General features: G+C 41.7%; 1 protein-coding gene across 1 annotated transcript in view; it reads left to right on the top strand.

Annotated features, from left to right (window-relative positions):
• Positions 1-4,563: 4,563 nt before the first annotated feature.
• The window catches only part of GM2A (GM2 ganglioside activator), a 15,286-nt gene continuing 4,531 nt past the window's right edge, over positions 4,564-15,318 (top strand). The window contains exons 1-2 of the mRNA XM_027841665.1: positions 4,564-4,705; positions 9,750-9,902. Coding sequence (XP_027697466.1) covers positions 4,619-4,705; positions 9,750-9,902 — 240 coding nt within the window. The 5' untranslated portion in view covers positions 4,564-4,618. The remainder of the gene's footprint in view (positions 4,706-9,749; positions 9,903-15,318) is intronic.

Genomic DNA, 15,318 nt, shown 5'->3' with positions numbered 1-15,318 from the left:
CTCTCCCCCTCCCTCTCTCCCCTTCCCTCTCCCTCCCTCCCTCTCTCCCCTTCCCTCCCTCCCTCCCTCTCTCTCTCTCTCCCTCCCTCCCTCTCTCTCTCTCTCTCTATCCCACTATGTCTACAGTGAACACAAGAAACATCTCTACAATGGCAACCACCTACACCGCTTCCTATTTGTTCACCTGGGATCCAGGCTTGTTCACTTCCCAAACAATGGGAGCCGTATCAGCCTTGTAGCTCAGGAAGTTGAGGTAGATGGGCTTAGCGAGATCATTTTGGTGGCAGTTCTTCACCTTTGCCTACTTTCTGACACTTCACTTAAAGAAGCAGGAAGCCCAGAGACTCGTGCCTGGGGCAGAGGACTTCAGGTGGGGTGCACTCTTGCTGCTGCTGCTTCTGAGGTGAGTCTGGAGCCTCCTTTTCAAATTTTTCTCATGTTTTGTCTGGACTTCTCTTTTGCTCCGACTACCTTCTACCTTGAATTACACTTATATGTGTACATGCCATATACCCCCTCATGGACTATGCTTTCTGAAGGCAACGATTACGGCATTTTTCATCTTTTATTCCCCAACACTGAGCACAATTCATTACATATAGTAGGCACAATGTTTGCAGAATTGAACATAAAACATCAGAGCTGGATAGTACCTCTGGATATAAACCATAGAAAAATAGAGTTGGAAGGGTTGTTGTAGACTATATAATCCAGTTCTCCTTGTCCTAGTGAGAAATTGACTCTCAGAAAAATGAATTAATTTGCCCAAGGCAGGCCATACATTGAATATGTCAAAGCTAAGATTAGAATGCACTCTGACTACCTTCCAGTCCTGGGCCTTTCCACCTCCCCCAACCAGAGACTTTTGTAGGAATCTGTATTAGCCAATATACTACATTGCTTCACACTTTTTTTTCCCCTAGGGCTTCCCTGTACCTGCTTCCTTTTCCCCTTCCCCAACCATAAGATTTATCCAGACCGTTTTGTAGGAATTTGTATTGGCCAATACATTACACTGCCTCACACATTTTCCCCTCCAGGGTTTCCCTGTACCTGCTTCCTTTCTCCTTCCCCCAACCATATGATTTATCCACAGAATTTTGTAGGAATCTGTATTGGTCAATACATTACACTGCCTCATACTTGTTTTTTCCAGGACTTCCCTGTACCTCTTTCCTTCCCCTCTTCTCCAACCATATGATTTTGCAGGTTGGTAGCTTCTTATCTTCAAGGATCTGAAATCTGAGAAAAAATCTTTGGTAATGGAGCTTGAACACTCAATGATGTGAGTCTAATAGGGTGGTAGTGACCACAAAGGGACCAGGAGGGTGAAACCTGCTGGTTTGGAAGACAGCAAGAATAAAGGGAGCCTAGTTTTTGGTGGAGTCAATGGCCCTAACCCCAAGGCAGTCTTAGGTTTCCTAATCAGGCCAATGAGTTGGTGCCATTCACCCTTTCAAATCCACAAGCATCTATATTTCAGGCCAGACACAAAGCATACAAAGACAAAAACAGTCTCAGTCAGGGGTGTGGAACCTGCAGGTTCCTCACCTCTCTCAGCCTTCAAGGATTTTACATTCTAACAGCTGGGGATAGAGATGGGAAGGTGAAAATCTGTATCAGAAAAATAAATACAAAGTAGACACAAAGTAATTTCTGGTCAGGAGGGCAACAGTAAATTGGTGGGATCAGGGTAGGATTCCTGTAGAAGGCACTATTGGAGCTGAGCTTTGAAGGAAGCTAGGGATTCTAGGGAGTAGCTAGGGTGCAGTGGCTAGAGTACTGGGCTTGGAATCAGGAAGATTAATCTGCCCTCAGATACTTACTAGCTGTGTGACTCTGGGCAAGTCTCTTAACCCTGTTTGCCTAAGTTTCTTCATTTGTAAATGAGCGGGAGATAGAAATGGCAAACTACTACAGTATCTGCCAAGAAATCCTCAAATGGCGTCACAGAGAGTCGTGACAGAACTGAACAATGGCAACGGGGTAGAGTGTAGAGATAAACAGGGACCACCTTCCAGAAACAGAGTACAATCTTCCTGGATAGGAGAGGTGGAATGTTGGGTATGATGGTACTAAACAGAGGGAGAAAGAGAATACTGTGAAATAAATCTGGAAAGGCAGGCTAGAGCTAGGGAGGAATAGATAGGCCCAATTCTGATTGATGGATAATTCTTGGTTTTTTATTGTGTTGCTAGATTTCCAGAGAGTCTAAATCTCTTTTGGAATCTATCTTGTTGAGCTCAACAGATAAGAGTAAGTGGATTTTTTTTTTTTGGTAAAGTCCAGGCTTGACTAGATCACCTCTAAGGTCTCTGGACACTAAACAAATAACAGTCAGCCTTCCAGGAAAGAATGGAGCACAAGATTTTGAGGCCAAGGGGAGAAGCGGTTTAAGTAAATTACATTCTTCCTCAGACTCAGGACAACCAGCCTGTCCCCAAGAAGTCAAGCCATCAGGGCAAAGTCCAGGAGATATGTCAGAGCTTCAAATGTCTACGCCCCCTCCCTATGCTGTCATATAATTTTGGACAAGTTGTAGAACATAGGACTTAGGACTAAAAGAGAATTTTACAATCTCATATATTCCACCTCCCCCCTACCCCCCTACCCGCCCTCACCTCATTTTGCAAATGAAGAATCCAAGACTTGGAAAAGTAGCAAATTCAGTGCTCTTTCCACTAAAACAAATAACTTCTCTGGGCCTTGGTTACTTCATTTGTGGAATGAGAGTAATAATATCTACCCAAATGACCTCACAAGGGGCAGCTAGGTGGTATAGTGGATAGAGCACTGGCCCTGGACTCAGGAGGACCTGAGTTCAAATCTGGCCTCAGATACATAACACTTACTAAATGTGTGACCCTGGGCAAGTCACTGAATCCAAATTGCCTCACCAAAAAACAAAATGACCTCACAGGACTTTTGTGAGTATCAGTGAATTACATTTCAAGTGCTTTGAGGTTCTGCAAAGTACTTGGGTCACCACAACCCTGTGAGGTAATACATAATGTAAATATTATCCCCACTTTTCAGTTGATGATCACAGATCTACAGGAATCTCAGAGGTCATTTAGACCAACCTCCTTGTTTTTCAGATGAAGGAACTAAGGTCCAGGGTAGTTAGTAACTTTCTCAGGTTCATACAGCTAGAATGTGGAACTTGAACCTATCGATTTCTGGATCTGAGGCCAATTGTCTATTCACTACTCTCTCTCTCTCTTTTTATTTTGGTGAGGCAATTGGAGTTAAGTGACTTGCCCAGGGTCACACAGCTAGTAAGTGTCAAGTATCTGGTCTGAGACAGGATTTGAACTCAGGTCCTCCTGACTCCAGGGTTGGTGCTTTATCCACTGTGCCACCTAGTTGCCCCTATTCACTATTCTCCAATAACTCCTTGAAACAAACTCTGAGTTAAAAAATTTGTCCAAGGTCATACTACTGGTGTCTGAGGTGGGCTTTGAGCCTCCTTGACTCCAAGCTGAGCACTCTAGCCACTACCCTATGCCGCCTCTTAAAAGACACAACATATAAGAAAGTTCTTTGAAAACTGGTGAAAAGAATATATTTATTTAGATGTAGAGAACATTCTTTTCCTTCTCTGAGCCTCACTTTCTACCTGTTGCACTATTTGATTTCCAAAGTCCTTTCTTTTCTGGTTCTAGCATTCTACGCACATTCTTCAGATGCCTAATCTTGTCGTTTCCAGGCTTCCTAAATGTCAGTTGGTGTGTACTAACCGAGAGGTGCTTTGCTGCAGGGGATTGTTAACCTTTCTCCCACTTAGTTTCCAGGGAATTATTCTCATAGCCTTAAGTGATGCTTTGTTGTTCCAGTGGGATCTGATCCTGCTATGAATTTATGAGCCAAGGTCACCCAGCAGTGGACGTGAAGGGGCATGCCACCCAGCTCAGGGATGACAGACTGAGTAACAGGGTTGGTAGGGAAAGAGAACAAATACACTGACCTAAGGCTGGTCAAAGCAGCCAGTGCCACAAGTATTCAGTTTTCATCATTCACCCATCTATTCTTTCTAGTTCCGTTCTCATTTCCCATCCTTTCAAAAAAAAAAAAAAAAAGCTCGTAGAATCTGAGAACGTCAGCCAGGATCCTTGTAACTAAGAACTTAAGAATATAGTAAAGTAATAACGTGATGTAAGAAGAGGCTCGGATACGAAGCCATGGGACAGTGGGCAAGCCACCTCTCTAATAATATACTTAAATGGGAAAAAGTAATTAACCCGTGGGGACTTACCCCTATAGGGTTGGCTATGAAGGTCAAAAAATGTAATGGATGCAAATCGCTCGTTCCCTTTCCAGAACCTGTGGCCCTCCAGTCTCGGCTTGCCCCCAAGGAGAGAGGTTGGCGATTACAATCTCTCAGTGTCTGTCTCGCGCCAGGCACTCCAGCTCCGGCTGACCTCTGTTTGTGAAGTCAGGGAAGGGGTGGAGCTTCCAGGACGCAAGCCCAGATACTAGCAGCCCCACGCCACGGGAATGCTGCAATCTGGCATGGGGAGGCGGGGCGTTGGGCGGGGCGAACATTAGCCCTCCCCCTTGCAACCCTTAAAGGAGCGAACCGAGGGCTGCTACCTGCATCTGCTGACGGTCAGACACCATGAAGTCCCTAGTTCTAGGTGTGCTTTTGGTCGTGTCTCTGCCGTGGCCTGCTGCCGCTGACAAGGGTTCATTGCGTCTGAGCAAGGTGAGTGGCCGAACGTGGGGCTCCTCTTCCTTATTTCACCCTTGCTCCGCGGGGCTACATCCCTCGCCCCCTCGGGAGAATGGATGTTGGGGGAAGGGGTGTCTGACTGCGGGGAATGTGTGGAAGGAACCGGGGCGGGCCGTCCTCAGTGCTGATTGAAGGATGGGCTAGGTAGAGGTAGAATTCCCATCTCCAGCACCCTCACACAGTCTTACTTCCTGCCCCGGCCCGGGTAAGACTCTGGGCCGAAGTATCTCATCTTAGGTCTCCTCCCTTACTAAAGATCATAGAATTGAAAGGGACCTCACAGGTGGCATACTTCAACCCTCCCATTTAACAAACGAGGAAAACGGGCTGTTGACTTTGGTCAAGTCACCTAAACTCTCTGAACATCCATTGCCTTCGTCAGTGAGATAGGCTTCTTGGAGGCTGATCACTGAGACCCTCCAGTTCTAAAATCCTATGATGTGCCTAGGGCCGCACAGAGAAAAGTGGCAGCATCAGGTCGAGTTTACTGTTCTTGGCTCCTAGACCAGTAGTATACTTTAGACTGAGATATACTAATTGTAGATGTTCACCGAGGGAGCTAGGGGTCCGACTATTTAAACTCAATAGCTTGGCTTTGGGATTCCAGACCTTCCAAGGGGAACCAATATGAGCTCTCCTTTTCTTTCTTGGGGGACTCTGGAAAGCCCCAGACCTTCCAAGGGGAACCAATATGAGCTCTCCTTTTCTTTCTTGGGGGACTCTGGAAAGCCCCAAGCATATGATACATAAAGGGAAGGGCGGCAGGAATGAAGATCCAGACAGTTCACCATTCCTTTGTGGGGATGGCTTCCTTCCTCCTTTCCCCCATATAAATTCTCCCCCACTCTTTCCCAAACAATCCTTCATTTCTTATCATAAAATGGAGAATCTTAGACCATAGAATATTAAAACTGAGAGGAATTTCAGATCATCTATTTCAAGCCCCCTCTCTTTAGAGAGGGGAAACTGAAGTAGAAAGAAGGGTAAATGACTTATTCAAGGCAACACATAGCAGAGGCCAGATTAGAACCAACCTCTCCTGCCTTCCAGGTCAATTTTCTTTTTACTGTGCTATGCTGTGGTTTTTCATTTTTGTTAAGGAAAAAACACAAAGTTCTGCTCTGAAACACCTCATTTTACTGTCAGATTGTTTGGTAGCCATTGACAAGTCATTTAACTGTTCTTAGATTATTAAATCTTTAAAAACCAGTACACCCCTGTCTGTACTTTTTAGACTTTTCCAGGGCAAGGAGTTCTGAGTCCCTGAATGATGCCCAGTACTCTGTACCCTCAAATTTTGCCCAAATTTTTCCCTGATCTCTTGTACCTGGTACCTGAAGCTGTAACTAACTGATGGGAAAGGGAAATAGTGGCAGGGGAGTCATTCATCTTCCCAGTCTGGAGTTGGTGGCTTTTCTTAGTCTTGAGAGAGACAGTGTGTTATAAGAAGAGCTCTGGACTTGGAGTCCAGAGATACCTGGGTTCCAATCCCACTCTGACACTTGCTAATTTGATTATGTGACCCTGGATAAATCATGATAACTTTCTGAGCTTCAGTTTCTTCATCTGTAAAATGGGTATTAAAAAAACCCCCAAACCTGATAATACCTTTCTCACAAAGTTATCATGGAGGAAATATCTTGTATCTTAAAGCATCACAGAAATTCCACTTAATATTTCATTTTTTGGGGGGGGTGGGGGAAGGGAATCAGGGTTAAGTGACTTGCCCAAGGTCATACATGGCTAGTAAGTGTGTGAGGCCGGATTTGAACTCAATTCTAGGGCCAGTGCCCTATAAACAGCCAACTCTCGGCCCCTAATATTCCATTCTCAAACAAGCAATACAGGATACTTAAGCCAGACTTGTCCAAACCAGGAAGGCCGCTTGGTGTGGTAGAAAGGCTAGATTTTATGTTGCCTTTGTTAGGAAGGGGGAAATCATGAAATCTTTTCTTAGAGATCTGAGGGATAACAAGAGATTTCATCAGGGCCTAGAGAAGTCCTGTGACTTAACCTCAAGTCACACAATTGCAACTCTTTGTGATAAAATAGTTGCTATTTACATAACACTTTAAGGTTTGTAAAATATTTGTGTTTGATCTAGAGAATAACCTTGTGAAATAGGTACTATAGATGATGTTGCCCATTTTATAGATGAAGAAAACTAAGTTCAGAGACAAAGATTTGAATCCAGTTTCTCCTCACTCCAAATCCAGCATGCCTTCCACTATACCGCACTGCCTCTGGCCTCCTTGGATCCATTGCTTATTCATAAGGCCAGGTTCCAAGGTGTAGTATAAATAGGACAGGACAGGAGCCTTCTGCTGCCTACAGAGATAGAGGCCCCAGGATCCCTGCAAAAGACAAGACTAACTCTTCCCATTTAATCATACTATATTTGCTTCCCTGGTAGAACTATCAGCATCTCAGCCCCAAACTGACACTTTATCTTGTGGTTCTGAGATCATCAAGTGGGGATGGGGAATGGGGGAAGAGGGAAGAAGGCTTTAATAGGAGAGGGACCTTGAAGGAGAGGCTATAGAAGTATGTAACCTGACCCAAACCTGATTAGGAACCCCCTCAGCAACATCCTTGATAAGTGTTCATTATCCCTTCTTGAAAACCTTCTATGAGATAACCCGTTTCATTTTTGGATAGCATTTATTAACAGACTTGCTTATTTTGAGCCAAATTTTGTCTCTCTGAACCTTTTACCTGCTGTAGTTCCTAGTTCTGTTCTCTAGGGCCAAGAAGAGGTAGGGTTTATCGGATCATGGAGCTGGGTGTAGAAATGGACCTCACCACCATCACCTCACCCTGACTCCAGAGACACTGCTTTTTCCATTGTATAAGCTAAGTCTTTTCCTTTTTCCCATTACAATCTTTAATATATTTTAAGGCCCACATAAGTTTTCTCACACAGGTAGTTACTACAGTAGTTGAACTTCGTAACTTCCAGTAGTTGGAGTCATGAAAATTTGAGTTCAAGCCATATTCAGCCATAGATATTTCCTGGCTCTATTGTTGTTGTTCAGTCATTTTCAGTCATGGCCAACTCTTTGTGACTCCATTTGGGGTTTTCTTGGCAAAGATACTGGAGTGGTTTGCCATTTCCTTCTCCAGCTCATTTTACAGATGAAGAAACAGAGGCAAATAGAGTTAAATGACTCGCCCAAGGTCACATAGCTAGTAAGTGGCCAGATTTGAATTTCAGGAAGTTGAGTCTTCCTTACTCCAGGCTGGGTGCCTCTATCCACTGCACCACCTAACTGCCCCTTCCTGGGCAAATCACTTAACTTCTGTTTGCCTCAGTTTCCTCAATTATAGAGTAGGTATAAAAATACCTTCCTCACAGTGTCATTGTGAAGTTTAAATGAAATATTTGTAAAGCGCTTTAGTATAGTGCCTGCTATTTAGCAGACCCTTGATACTTAACCACTCCCTATTCTATTAAACATTAACTTTCCAGTTAGTAAGTGTCTGAGGCTGGATTTGAATTCGGGAAAGATGAGTCTTCATGACTGTAGTCCCGACACTATCCACTGCTCTACCTAGCTGCCCCTGGTTCTTATTATAACCCATCTTTTCATGCTATTATATTTGTGAGTGTCTGTCCTTGTTTTACGCCCCTAATTAAACTAAATTCTGGGAGTAGGACAGTTACAACTCCTAGACCATGATAAGACATAGGGTTTATACTCGTAACATAGAAAGCTATATTTGGCTAATACAGTATTTGCCTCTTTTTTTTTTTTTTTTTTTGGCAGTCAGGGTTAAGTGACTTGCCCAGGGTCACACAGCTACTAAGTGTCTAAGGCTGGATATTTGAACTTAGGCCCTCCTGATTCCATGGCAAGTGCTCTATCCATTGCACTATCTAGCTGTCCCTGCCTTTATTCTTAAAGGCATGGTCAGTAAATTAGAAGAGCTATAAGACAAACCCTACCCTCAATCTGGTTAGGTTAATTCATTTCTCTGGGCCTCATTTTCCTTCCCTGTTGGAATTTCTAAGACCCTTTTCAGGTCTGACCTTCTATGCTATAATTAGGGCCCATAAGTATAGAAGAAAATATAAATACTAATACTGTACTCTTGAGTTTTTAAGCTTGTCTTTTGGAAAGCCATTTTGAGTTTTAAGGAAAGAGATGTCCAAACTGGCCTGGTCCTTCATACCTTCTGCCCCTTACATGATTTAAAGGGATTTTGAACCTTGACAAAAAGATTTTTCTTAGGGAAATGATTAAAGTTGGTTCTCAGCCTTTTAGCAAAGTTAACTCTTTGTTTACATTATTGCCTCCTCACCCACTGATGCCTTCACCCATCCTTCTTCATTGATGAAGGATCCCAGGAGTAAGGTCTTTTTGTTTATTCTGGGAATGTGCCTTTGGAAAAGGGATGAAGGTTGGAGTCCCAGGAAGAGCTTTGTTACTCAACAATGTTTACCCAAACTTTATTTTTACATTTTAACCTTTTATTGTTTCTAGGGGCTTTCCCATGGATTCTGGAAAGGGCTTTTAAGAGCAAAGATATATTATTTTTTGTTATTCCTAAAGATACTAAAAAGGAGGTATTTAATGTGTCCTCAGAAGGCAATTATGGAACAAGTGCTAAACTTTGGTGCTATAGGTGCTCACTGGTTCATTGGCAACAGGGAATATTTCTTGGGGGAGAGAGGAATTAAGCTCAGCCTTGAAGAATAGATAGGCAGAAAGGGTTATTGGGGGAACCACCTGAGCAATTGTGGGGGAAAAGCTGGTATGTTCAGGGAAGAAAGTCTAGCCTAACTGTTGTAGAGGGTATGTATTTGAGAGATGAGAAAATCTTGTATTTGAGGTGTGAGTGAAGCAAAGGGAATAGATCACAAAAGGCTTTGGATGCAAGATAAAACTTGGTTTCAGAGGTGATTGGATTCAGAGGTTGAAAATGACTGGTTGGAAGTATGAGGCAAAAAAAACTTTGAGAGTTTGTTATAATTTTCTTGTTTTCCTTTCCAACCAATGCTTTACCCATATCTCAGGTCAGTGATTTTTCATGGGAAAACTGTGATGGTGGGCATGATCCAGTAGTGATCACCAGCCTGGAGGTAGAACCAGTTCCTATCAGCATCCCTGGAGAAGTAACCATTGGCATGGAGACCAAGGCCAATATACCCCTCACTTCTCCTGTGAAGGTAAGCCCTGGCAGTGGGGTAGGGCAAAAGGCTATCACCAGAGCTGGGGATGAGGGACATTTTGCAAATAGACCCCCATGGGGAAGCCCTAGGGAATTTGAGAATTAGAAGGGACCATAGCCAATTCTACTAAATGTAATAATAATCACCGTTATGAAATGTTCTCACATCCAGCATTTTATTTTATCCTCCTGACACCTCAAGGGAGACAGGCAGCAGGGCAGGGATTATTATCCCCATTTTATAGAACTAGAGGATGGAGTGGACAGAGTGTTAAACATGGTGTCTGGAAAACCTGGGTCTAAATCCTATATCTGACACATTCTAGTGTTTGACTCTAGGCAAGTCACTTAACTACTATCTGGTTTAGTTCCTTTATCTCAAAAATGGGAACAGTAACAGCACCTACTTCCCACAGTTATTGTGAGAATTAAATGAGATACTTATAAAGCACTCTGCAAACTTAAGCATGGAGTATAAGTGTTATTGTTGTTTTTGATATTATTGTTTTATAAGGAGGTGGAATGATACAGTGGAGAGAGCCCTGTAGTCAGAGGACCTGAGTTAAAATCCTGCCTCTGACACTTAATGTCTTTGTAACCTTGGGCAAGTCACTTAAACTAAATGGTTTTTTTTATACGTAATATTACCTCTTTCCATGGTAGAGAGGAAAAATACTATACTCAAAGTCATAGAATCTGACTTGGAATCCTAGGACGGCTATGTGACCTTGGTTGGGCAAGTGTTTGGTTTGGCTTTGTTGTTTAAATCTGTCTGCATCTCAATTTTCTCATTGTAAAATGAATTCAGAGAAAAGGGAATATTTGTGTGAACCAATGCAGAGAAAATTAAGCAGAACCAAGAATAATACATAAACTATGTTAGTCGTTTTCAACTCTGCAACCCCACTTGGAGAAAACCTCCTTCTTGGCAAAGATGCTGGAGTGATGTGCCATGTCCTTCTCTAACTCATTTTACAGATGAGGAAACTGAGGCAGGATTAAGTGACTTGCCCAAGGTCATACAGTTAGGAAGTGTCTGAGGCCAGATTTGAACTCATGAGTCTTCCTGACTCCAGGCTTGGCACTCTATCTGCTGCACCACCTAGCTATCACATAAATTATAGACTCTCTAGAATTACATTTTTGCAGATCTATAATAATTTTTGCAGTAGCTCTTCCCCTTAAGTTTTGTTGTGAGGAACAGGAATAAAAAACTATAGAAAGTTACCTCTTAATTTCTCTGTCCTCCATATGACAGACTTTAGGTCCCTGGTTTTCCCGTCTCTAGTAATTTCTGAGTTACAAATTACAATTAGGGATGCATTTTATGGGAAATACTCACAGAGAGGTCAGACATGCCTACCAGATGTAGGCCTACCACAGGCCAGGGATATCATTTTATTGAAGGGGCCTTGAGACGTTGCTGGGTGACGACTCTGTCATCATCTTGGGACATAATTCTCTATCCTCAAGTTTATTTCCATCAACTAAAAACAATAGTAGCATTTTACTTCATGCTTTGAGGCTTGCTATGCACATTCCTCAGATTCTGTGATGCCGGCAGTATAGGTATTATCATCATATTTTAACAGATGAGAAAGGTTAAGTAGCTTGCCTGTGGTCATCATTGCTAGTAAATGTCTGAGGTCAGGTTAAAACCCTGGTTTCCTAACTCCAAGTCCTGTACTCATCAAGTTTTTTATGGAGTACTTAGTGACAAACCTTGTCTTAGATTGAGAGAAGCATAAAAGAAGGCAACCCTATCCCTTACCCTTAAGGTGTTTATAGACTATTAATAGACTATTATAGCTAGCAAGACTGGCATATTGCAAAGGGTGTGGGCTAGCTGAAGTAGAAGTCAGGGAAAAGCCTAGATTCTAGTTCTAGGCTTGTCTCTGCCTCAGATGTCTCTGGCTCTCTTGGCACAGTCTCCTTATCTATAAAAAATAATAGTTTTGGGTTAGATGGTCTCCCTTCTAGTTTCTATTTATCAATGATCAGCTAAGGTTCCCATACAGGAACTTGAATGAATGTGAGATTGTATGACTCTTAATTCTATGTGCTTCCTTACGGAAGGGAGAAATTTTTTTTTAAACTACTAACCAACCAGTTAAACTTTTTAAAAGATATACATAATTTATTGATTCCTTTCACCTTTACATCAGTCATTTCCTATTACATGTATTCCCTTGTGACAAAAACAAGTGGAAATACCTGATACAGAGACCATATCTGATAGAAAATATTCTATTTTCTATCTAGTCCCATCTCCAGGCTCTCTTTCTTTTGAGGGAGTATATATATTTTATTATCTCTTTTGTGGAATCTTCATGTTTTTCCTCTACTAGGTTTTCTTTCACTTATAGCTTGATTTCCCTTTAGTGCTCTTTATTTTACTTTTTTATTGTCATTATGCATTTTCTTGGTTCTGCTTAATGTACTCTGCATCAGTTCACATACCTCTTTTCATATTTTTCCAACTTTCACATAAACTTATTATAGAAAATAATACTCTGTTACATTCTCATAGTATCTCTGTTTTTTCCAGCTGTTTCCCAACTGATGGGTATACCGCCCCCCCCTCCACCTTTGTTTTATCATTCTTTGCTATCCCAAAGAGTGACATGAATATTTTGGTGTATGTTATACCTTTGTTTCTGTCTTTTACCTCTCTGGGGTACCCCAGTAGTGAGTTTACTAGGTCAAAGAGCATATATAGTTTGGTCACTTATAGCATGATTACTAATTGATATCCAGAATGGATGAACCACTTTAAAACTCTGCCAACAATGTGTTGATAGGCCTATTTTTTCTGTTTTTCTTCCAAAATTGACTATTTCCAGCTCTTGTCATCTCTCCTAAAAGATGCACATGAAGTAAAATCTCCTATTCATTTTGATTTGTGTTTCTTATTATTAGTGATTTGGAGCATTCCAAAATTCATAGGTAGGTACCCCTTACTAGTTTGCAAACGTTTTGACCATTTATCTATTGAGGAATGGTCTTTGTTGTTATAAATCCATGTCAGTTCCCTACATAAGGTATATTTTCAGTCTCAGAAGAGTTGCAAGCTTTGCATTCAGAAAATGCATAGTAGAAATGCATAGTAGAAACCATGGGATTTCAGATCAGAAGACCTGGATTTGAGTCATAGTGATGCCACTTAATTATATGACCTCAGGCACTCTAGTTGTGACTAAGAACATGGCATGGTTAAAAGAGAGCTAGACTTGAAGTCAAGAAGATCCGAATTCAACTTCCACTTAACTGTGTGACCATACGCAAGTACTCCATTTGCTCATCTGTAGAATGACGATAATAATGTCCACAATTCTCATCTGACAGATTATGAAGCTTAAATAAGAGTATGTGAAGTATGTTGTAAACCTAAATAAAGTTGCTATAAATGTCAGTGGTGATTATTAGGTCACAAACTCTGTAATCCTATTTCCTCATCAATTTTTTTATATGTGAGATAACCATGGATTTATTATGAGGAAAATGTAGACATTAGATCTAGAAGGGACCCTAACTTATTTATTTCCAACCTCCTTTTACAGATACAGAAACTGAAGCCACCAATAGGGAAATAACTTGCCCAAAGTTACATAGATGGTTAATAGTGAGCTGGGGTTCAAACCCAGGCAGGCCCTATGATTTTCAAAACTTACATTGGCAGAGAAACTTAAGAACCAGGGAACAAAACTGCTTTTTCACAAAATCTAGGATGTGATGCTTGTTTGAATTTGTGTTATTATGTGGAGTCAGCTTCAGTATGGCTCTGGCAGTTCCCTAATCCTATTCAGTGTAGACTTTATCCAGAATACAATGGTGATTTTTGATTGGATCAGTGGGGATAGGATTGGGGAGGACAACCTAGGTCAGAAGGAGGCAAGGTAGTTAGACAAATGTCAAAGGAAAGAAGGTTCAAGTAAGTGTCTGTTTGTCTTTCTCCACCCCCCAAAATTATTTGGAAAATTCAGGGCAACATCTGGTTATCACAGTTAGAAACCAGTGCCATGACTAGGAGGCTGCCTGATTTTTTTTTTTTTTTGAAGCAGTCAGTATGTAGGGAGTCATGGTGGCCCTTCTCTTTTGGATTCCAGAATATTGGTTTTTGTAAAAAACCAATGAAGTTGAAGTAACCCAGCCAATTAAGAATGGAGGGTATTGTATCTATGCCAGCATAGATAGATACAATATCTACTGTATTCTTCTAGATAGAAGAAACCAGGAGAAAAGATGACGTGGTTGGGAGGTAGGGAACAGACAACTGAGTATCTTGCAAACTACGAGGTATGGTGGGAGAGAGAACAAAATATAGCTGAAGGTAGGAAGGTAGTTCTGGGTCATCCCTGTGTTGGCGTGGAAACTCATGGTCTAGAAAAATCTTTGGGACTGCTCATGTTAATAAATTATTATTATGGATGAGAAAACTGAAGCCCAGAATGGGAAGAGACTTGTCCAATGGCTGGTTAGTATTGGAAATGGGACTAGGACCCAAGTCTTTTGAGTTCAGGTCCAGTGTTGGCCATTGTACTTTTTAAATTTTTTAAAATTTTTTTTAATTTTTAACATGTGTTTTTAGAGCTTTGGGTTACAAATTTTCTCCCTTCCTCCCTCCCCACCCACCTTCATTGAAAAGGCAAGCATCTCGGTACAGGCTATAGATGTATAGTCATGCAAAACACTTCCACAGTAATCCTGTTGTGAAAAACTAAGTATATTTCCCTTCATCCTATCCTACCCCCCATTTATTCTACTCTCTCTTTTGACCCTGTCCCTCCTCAGAAGTGTTTGCTTCTGATTATCCCCTACCCCAATCTGCCCTCCCCTCTATCAAACCCCTGCTCTCTTGTCCCCTTCTCCCCTAATTTTCCTGTAGGGTAAGATAGATTTCCATACCCCATTGTGTATGTTATTCCCTCCTTAAGCCAAATCCTATGAGAATGAGATTCACTCATTCCCTCTCACCTTTCCCCATTTCCCCTTCACTGTAAAAGCCTTTTCTTGTCTGTTTGTCTGAGATATTTTACCTCATTCTACTTCTCCCTTTCTCCTTCTCCCAGTATAATCCTCTCTCACCCCTTAATTTTATTTTCCAGATATCATTTCTTCATCTTCAACTCACCCTGTGCCCTCTATCCATCTATCTATCTATACACATATATAATTTTTTTCCCTCCCACTACCCTAATACTAACAAAGGACTCATGAGTTACAAATATCATCTTTCCCCGCAGGAATATAAACAGGTCAGCCTTAATAAATCTCTTATGATTTCTCTTCCCTGTTTACGTCTTCCATATTTCACTTGAGTATTGTATTTGAAGGTCAAATTTTATCTTCACAGGAATGCTTGAAAGTCCCCTATTTCACTGAATGACCATTTTTTACCCTGAAGGATCATACTC

The sequence above is a fragment of the Vombatus ursinus genome, unplaced genomic scaffold (genome assembly GCF_900497805.2).
Source record: "Vombatus ursinus unplaced genomic scaffold, bare-nosed wombat genome assembly UNPS02014863.1, whole genome shotgun sequence".
NCBI lineage: Eukaryota > Metazoa > Chordata > Mammalia > Diprotodontia > Vombatidae > Vombatus > Vombatus ursinus.
This window is presented reverse-complemented; position numbering and strand designations above follow the sequence as displayed.